This window comes from Dendroctonus ponderosae, unplaced genomic scaffold, assembly GCF_020466585.1.
Source record: "Dendroctonus ponderosae isolate FM_Combo_2020 unplaced genomic scaffold, Dpon_F_20191213v2 Dpon_F_20191213_10, whole genome shotgun sequence".
Taxonomy (NCBI): domain Eukaryota; kingdom Metazoa; phylum Arthropoda; class Insecta; order Coleoptera; family Curculionidae; genus Dendroctonus; species Dendroctonus ponderosae.
In genome coordinates, this window is record NW_026017111.1 from 714,846 (window position 1) to 722,399 (window position 7,554).

The following is a 7,554-nucleotide window of genomic DNA, read 5'->3' on the forward strand; positions in this document are numbered from 1 at the left end:
GACATTATCAAAGGCCGCATCGCGCTCAAAAGCGATGAGGCCTTTGATAATGTCCAGCGCAGTTGTGGACGAAACGTCAGGAAGAAATTCCCATGGACCACGGCTTCAAAGCCCGGAAAACGTTTCAAAATGTGATTTGACCGGCCGTGAGAGTCTTCATAGTTAGTCTGACGTTAAAAATGCGATGAAGATTTAAGGAATTTTTTCGATTAAAATTTTTGTTTCTAGGTTTATCTACGAAACGGAGCACCACAACGGCATAGCGGAGCTACTGGAGATCCTCGGGTCGATAATTAACGGCTTCGCCCTGCCCTTGAAGGAAGAGCACAAAGTGTTTCTGTTGCGCGTCCTGATGCCGCTCCATAAAGCGAAATCGCTGTCCGTCTACCATCCGCAGCTGGCCTATTGTGTAGTACAATTTCTGGAGAAAGATCCGTCGCTCACGCAGCCTGTGATCCGCAGCCTGCTCAAGTACTGGCCGAAAACCCACAGTCCCAAAGAGGTGATGTTCCTGAACGAGTTGGAGGAGATTCTCGACGTTATCGAGCCGGCCGAGTTCCAAAAGGTAAGCGTTTCCCACTGAACGCCAAGCAGATTTAACTAGATTCTGAAAAACTCAGATTATGGTGCCGCTGTTCCGACAACTGGCAAAGTGCGTCAGCTCGCCCCATTTCCAAGTGGCCGAACGTGCTCTGTATTACTGGAATAATGAGTATGTGATGTCGCTGGTAGCGGAAAACGCATCCGAGATTTTGCCCCTGATGTTCCCCAGCTTGTACAAGAACTCGAAAAGCCACTGGAACAAGACAATACACGGGCTAATCTACAACTCTCTCAAGCTGTTCATGGAGATGAACCAGAAGCTGTTCGACGAGTGCACGCAGCAGTACCGACAAGAGCGTCAAAGGTCTAACTGATTCAGATGATTTGCCTTTGAAGGCGCTAAATTGAACTTCCGGCGGATTTTAGAGAGAAGGACCGGCAGAATCAGCGCCAGGAGCTATGGGAGAAAGTACAGACTTTGGCTAAGTCCAGTACGGAGTTCGAGGTGATCCGGAACACGTCTGATGCCAATGTGATCACTACTCCCGAAGGTGAGGACGAAATCACTCTGGATATGGAGCACGAGACGATAGAGGTAGGTGGGGCTTTATTTTCCCCTAAGCTGGCGTAGCCATCGGCTTTTGATCTGCTGCTGGACTCGAACTGCTGTTTCCTTCCGCTAGTTCGTCTACTCTTGGTTTCGGGTGAAGCGTTTTTCAATGATTATCAACTGCGTCTGGTGGTGGTCTTGGCCCTTGTTCAATGCATACAGATCTAATCATGCATATTTTGTGACTTGTGGGGCTTTGTTTGGCACCTCTTCACTTGCGGGTTAAAGCGACTGGTTTTTCACACCTGAAAGAAACTCAGCCGTAAGCTTATTTTGCTCGAAATCCCCATCCTGCCGACCTCACTCACCTACCCCTATCGTGGCTTCGCGCACACTAACGTTGAAAGAGCGAGAAGGTGGTTAACGCGCTGTTTTCAGGCAAAGAAGAGTCGCAACTTGAACAAGCCGCTCGTGCGACGCAAATCCGAACTGCCCCAAGATCACTACACGGTGAAAGCACTCAACGATCATAAAAGAGCCGACGAGTACCTGCCCACTCCGCCTGATGTGAACAAGTGCTAGTCATCCGCGCACTTCGGCATGCAGCTAACGATCGGGTAACGCAGCACGTTAACCGATTGCTAGTTTCTTTTGTGGTGGCAGGTGAACACAGTCTACAATATGACTCTTTTATCGTGAACTTTGTGTAATCGTGCTCAATGGCAGCATGTTGCCAAAGAGGATGTTTTTGCCTTGATGCATATCCGGATGCATGGCCGGATGGCATTGGGGTGGAAGCAAGTCGAACCCCATTATTCTAAAACAAAAGTCTGTTAGATTTAACTGTTTGTGCTGCTCTCGATGGCTGGACGCAATATGTGGTGTTATAATGATTTATATTCACATGATGTGACTTCCAAAGATTCGCCAGCCTCGAGAGCCGCAATTCACACTGGAACCCCCCTGGTGCTCGATTTTCTTGCGCTGGACTTGGTGTATACGTATTTGCTTACTCTGAGATTATCTGCAACGTAATATTTAGCCAACGAGGCTGAAGAAACGGTTAACTGGTATTTTTACACTCATCTATCACTGGAACAGATGAACCTATATTATTAAATTAAACTTAACAAGTAGCGTTACGGTAAATTTACGCTCATACTTTGGGTTTTCCCGTCATTTATTATACTTTTCCTAGTGTAAGGCCACGATGTTGAAGAAAACACGTTAGTGAATCTATTATGTATTAGCCGATTAGTAGGGGATTGCTTTCGATGTGTCAAAGCCAATCTTCATTATAACACGACCTAGATCTAATCATAGCATTGGAATACGTTCAATAATTAGTTTTAAGGGGTGTACAATGAAAGGAATCTGTATAGTACTGTTAAGGGAGTTGATATTGTATTAGACAGTATTTTTTTAAATGTACAGCTTTGCTTTATGACGAATATAATATTGTTTCAAGAGGAGACTGGGCGAACTTTACGTTTGCCTCCACTAATCAGAAATGCTTAATCCGATCGGAGAACAGTTTCCACATGTGCTGAAACCAGACTTTCCTCTCTAAAAGCTTCATTATCTGTTTTTCATGCCTTTCCTCACATAACAGTTTCTATATATCCGATATCCCAACGCGCAAAAACGCGCAGCGCCGATCGTCAACTGATTCTCAGTTTCCGCGATCGTTAGTTTCCACTTTCCCGGCTTAAATCATGTGTTCTTTACATTAACTTCCACCAACAAGAACAAATTTATGGATTGTGTGTTCGCTGAAGGCGAAAAGATGCAACTAATTGCGTCTTTATAGTGCCAAACAGCTAAAGTCTTGTTTTCTTTGCGAGTTATTTTTATTTACAACCACCCTGTTTGAGGGCGACGAAGTTTATAAAATGTATACAATAAAATCCATTAGGCTTACGCTAAATAAAAAAAGAGTTAGGTTGCGATCATTCACCTTCTATATTCTATCTGAAGTAAGCATTCGGGGTCATTTTCCTTTTGGGCCTTTTTGAGAGGCGAAATGTTGCATACAGAAGTGGGAAATCAATTAAAACTCTGATGCATTCAAACGCTTCATTTTTTTTCTATTCGGAGCTCAAATCAACCGAATGAACATGATGACTGGTGCACTAATGAGTTAATTTCTCACTTTTTACGCATTTTTTTAGTGAAATATACCGAGTGAATCGTCTGATCACCTCAGGGGCAACGAAAATCTTGCTCACCGTCAAACGTTAACGTGCATTTTGGTTCTCTATTAGAAGAGGTTTGCAAACATTTAGCTTGTTGCAAAAAAGCAACCTTTACAGGTATGGAACAGTTGATTAAAACACTCAATGGTTCCGGTATGATGAAGGAAAATGACCGAATGTTTTTTTTTTAATTATCCCTCGTCCGCTTTTCAAGTATATGGCTGAGGAATGTTCAGTAGCAATTAAACATAAGCTGTTGAGTATACGTGAATGTTCTTGGCTTGTTAGAGCAGAGGAACCATGCCGTACCCATGGTTGGTGCGGATTATTTAGAAAACCTCCAATCGCGTTTATTTGGTGTTTAGCCGCAGAAATAGTCACGCTTCTTTGGTAAGACGAGCATAATTATATGACGATGATATGGCTGTAGTATCTTCATAGAATATTCGTTAAAATTAATTACATTTTCTTGGCGCCCAGTTTCATTGGGCCTGCGGCCGGACGGCCCACTCTTCTGGCCTCCAGCTCCTTCTGCCGCAACACGCGCTTTTCTTCTCGTTTTCTGCGCGCCTCTTCCACCTTTTGATTGCCTGAAAACGTTCTGAGTTAACAAAAGGTATCAACTGAAATCAGCGTGGCCCGCAGATCTTGTTTTGTCATAAATTCTAAAAACTTTTCGAAGCAGTAAGTTTTTGAGAAAATTGTGTAATTATGCAATTGTTGCTTTTAATTTATGTGAAGGCGACTTCAACTTTTCTAGATAGTGAGAAAACAACTAGGCCTGCATAGACAACCGCCAATGGAAAAAATCCTCCAAAGTTTCACGGATTTCTGAGAAAAATTGAAAGTTTCTTTACTTATGCTGGAGTTCTCATCGATGGGCTCAAACTCCGTGTCGTCCCAGCCGTGCGGCTGCTTGCGGCTTTTTCCATTGTCTTTGGGTGGAATGATCGGAGTGGTGTCCGAAGGACTCCAAGCGTCTGACGGACTGGTTAAGTCCGCGTCGCCACCGTGCTGCTGGATGACGATCGAAATGAGTAAATTCCAAAGAGTTTCCGGAGAAAGTCTCACCGCCTCCTCCTCCAAACTGCCCCATTCCTCATTATCCCAGCCGTCGATCACTTTGGCGCCTGCTGAGCCCGAGGGCGGACTAGTGGGGTCGCTTTGGGTGCCAGTGATGCCGCCACTTCCGCTACTGCTCGCCATTTGACCGCCAGTCTGCAAACGAACCAACAGCTGGTAGTGCGCGGTTTAAAACATCCAAAACGCGTACTTCCATGTCTCCCCAGTTGTCGTTGTCCCCCCAATGGTCGTAGTCGTAATCGGAAACCGATTCGTTCCCCCGACTTCCCTCCTCGTGCTCCAGGGAGGTCATTGAAGTCACGCTGGAGGTGGTGGTTGATATGCTGCTGCTGGAAGGCTGCTCTGTAAGCGAAAAAATGAGGTGAAAACGGGCAAATCTTTGAGGCTTAGTGCTACCTAAAGAGCCGGGTTTGTTGAGGATTTTGTTCGCAAAAGTGTTCATTGATTTGACCGTGTCCGACTGGCTTCGGTAGAACTTGGCGGTGACTGCAGTCACCGCCCATCCGGCCCAAGTGGCTGCAGCGTTTCCCAAGCTAGGGGTGGCGGTGTTTACATCAGCTTCTGCAAAAGGATCAGTGGAAAAAGCACGGGAGTTGACCCAGCCACTGCCATACCCATGCTCTCCTTCAGGCTGGGGTCTTCGGAGACTTTTTCCAGCTTTCCCAAGAAGCCCTTGATGGTGCGGAACACCGAGTCTCTGACTGACTTCTCCGGGTCCAGAGCCAACGTGCATAAAGCGGGCAGCACTCTTTGAGACACTTCGGTTAGTGGATAGTATTGTTGCGTGGCTGCCATTGCCAAAACCCCTGGAAATTGCCCGTTTTCATTTATGCTAAAATTGCGGTTTTTGTATGCCAATATTATACGTAGATAAGTTCTATATTGTTGAGGCGGATTCACTTTCTTACAAACTTTTTGTTGGGTATTTCGCGTCAGAAATTTAACGTTCATATTCCTTTGCGACCAATAGTTAGTAATATAAATTCACCTGCACATCCCTTAGCCAAATATATTTTAAACATTTTAAATCCCCTAATAAATGACACAACTTCCTATATTAAAAATTCTGAACATTTTTTACAAAAATTATCAGACATAGACATAATTCCAAACCATATTCTAGGAAGGTTTGATGTTGTTAGTCTATTCACTAACGTTCCTGTTGATAAAACTTTAAATATCATCAAACAAAAATTACAAAATGACACCAATCTTAAAGAACGCACACAACTAAGCATTAACACCATTATTGAACTTTTAACAATATGTGTAAAGTCAACTTACTTTCAATAGACTGACAATTTTTTCAACAAAATTTTGGAATGGCTATGGGGTCACCACTATCCCCATTTTTCAGTAATTTATTTATGGAAAATTTTGAATCAACTTTCATTAATAATTACAAATTTAAACCAATAATTTGGTGGCGTTATATTGATGACGTATTCTCCATTTACAGTCATGGCGAACAAAAACTTCAATATAATATATAATATGTTGGAAATACCCAACAAGAAGTTTGTAAAAAAATATTGTACGAGTTTTATTGCACAGAGCGACCCCCATGGGGATGTTTTGTTTAAAAATTAAATAACACATTTGCCCCATTTTCACTTAGATACTCACCAGCAATCCGTGCTGGGGGAAATGGGTCCTTCATCGCGCGAATAAACGCAGAAATCAGCACCTTCTGCCTCATTGCCGGGTGCAAATGGTGGGCGATCTTCCCCAAACAGATGGTGGTGTTGGTGCGGATGCCCCCCTGATCGTCGCTGGACTGCAATCGGGCGAAGTGGCGCATCACCTCCAGGTTCAAGTTGTTGTAGTTTAACTTAGCAGCTAAGTGTATCACAGACTGCAACCCATAGAGGCGATAAAATTAACGAAACCAGCCCGCTTAGGAGGACGGCCACTGACTTTAACAGTCTGTTCCCGAATGGTGGGATTGGTGTCCAGAAATCCATGAGCAATTTGCGGGAATATCTGCTCGTTCACCGTCCCCGGCTGGAGATGGCCGATGAAGTGTTCCAGCTGCTGAAGAAGTCTGGACCGCGTTGCCCTGTCGTTGCTGCCAAAGAGCTTCACCACGCAGGGAACGATCTTTTTCTGGTACTCCGTCTCATCCAGGAGTTTCCCCAGCTAAACAGCCAGCGTTTGTGGCTAAACACACAACTCGAGCTCGAACTCACTACCTTGAACATGGGCGCCAACACTGCAGAGCCCGCATCTCCATACTCGAAAGCCGTGATCAGTTGCGGCAGGATTTTGTGCTTGCAAATGTTGTCGGCAAAATTGTCCAAATGGGGCGTCAAGTTGGAAAAGAATCGGTTCTTTTCGTTCTTGTCCTTGATCTGGATCTCCTCGAGGAACAGCAGCGTGTCGACCAGGTCGTTCTTGAAATAGCCGCCCAGCTTGCGGCATCTAGTGATGATATCTGCGGGGTTTGGTCTGGATTGAGGACTTAAACCCACCAGTTCAGTGAACAGCGTTTGCAACTGCCTGGGAAGCTGAAATTTATCAAACAGTGTGTTCAATAACAGTGTTACGCCGGGCTAATTAGGGCAGAGCCCCTGCTTTGCAAACCTTTTCCGAGCTTCTTAAAGCGCTCTGCTGATGCAGCGGCCCGTGGAACACTTCCCATATCAGGCAGCCTAAGCCCCACATGTCTGCTGAGCTGCTTGGAAGAAATGGGAATACATTTTGCAGATAATACAAATATGAGAGAGTCGTCTAGGGAAGAATCATGCAAAGCCAGTATTTCGGGCAAATTGGATGCAACTAGCCAACGTTGGAGCTTTAAACCGCAAGTTCCAGGTACTTTTGCGTATTTAGGAATGTTTTTCGGGCTTTGAAGCCGTGGTCTATGGGAATTTATTCCTGATTTTTCGTCTACAACTGCGATGGACATTATCAAAGGCGATGAAGCAGTGCTTTCCGACTAAGACTGGTTCAACCACTGGATCCCCTGTCGTATTTATGCGACGACAGGCCTTCATAGGCTGCCATTCAGAATGCGATGAAGATTTAAGACACAATTTGCGCGCTAAAATAGCGTGAAGTTCGGAAACATTTGAAGAAATTCAGAAGCACATTTTGAAATGTTTTCCGGGCTTTGAAGCCGTGGTCCATGGGAATTTCTTCCTGACGTTTCGTCCACAACTGCGCTGGACATTATCAAAGGCC

General features: G+C 44.8%; 2 protein-coding genes across 4 annotated transcripts in view; one reads left to right on the forward strand and one right to left on the reverse strand.

Annotated features, from left to right (window-relative positions):
* LOC109536964 (serine/threonine-protein phosphatase 2A 56 kDa regulatory subunit gamma isoform) overlaps positions 1-2,565 on the forward strand; it is a 7,046-nt gene extending 4,481 nt beyond the window's left edge. For 2 of the 3 annotated variants that reach the window (XM_019903456.2, XM_019903454.2), the window contains 4 exons: positions 229-565; positions 621-907; positions 970-1,138; positions 1,532-2,565. In XM_019903456.2, the coding sequence (XP_019759015.1) occupies positions 229-565; positions 621-907; positions 970-1,138; positions 1,532-1,675 (937 nt within the window). In that variant the 3' untranslated portion in view covers positions 1,676-2,565. The remainder of the gene's footprint in view (positions 1-228; positions 566-620; positions 908-969; positions 1,139-1,531) is intronic. The other variant, XM_019903453.2, reaches the window with a different exon arrangement.
* A 354-nt stretch (positions 2,566-2,919) lies between these two features.
* Positions 2,920-7,554, reverse strand: part of LOC109536963 (N-terminal kinase-like protein) — a 5,711-nt gene continuing 1,076 nt past the window's right edge. The window contains exons 4-14 of the mRNA XM_048662208.1: positions 7,326-7,344; positions 6,955-7,045; positions 6,564-6,878; positions 6,289-6,510; positions 5,998-6,226; positions 4,986-5,177; positions 4,768-4,932; positions 4,562-4,713; positions 4,360-4,506; positions 4,146-4,305; positions 2,920-3,878 (exon numbers count right to left, since the gene is read on the reverse strand). Of these exons, the coding sequence (XP_048518165.1) occupies positions 3,748-3,878; positions 4,146-4,305; positions 4,360-4,506; positions 4,562-4,713; positions 4,768-4,932; positions 4,986-5,177; positions 5,998-6,226; positions 6,289-6,510; positions 6,564-6,878; positions 6,955-7,045; positions 7,326-7,344 (1,823 nt within the window). The 3' untranslated portion in view covers positions 2,920-3,747. The remainder of the gene's footprint in view (positions 3,879-4,145; positions 4,306-4,359; positions 4,507-4,561; positions 4,714-4,767; positions 4,933-4,985; positions 5,178-5,997; positions 6,227-6,288; positions 6,511-6,563; positions 6,879-6,954; positions 7,046-7,325; positions 7,345-7,554) is intronic.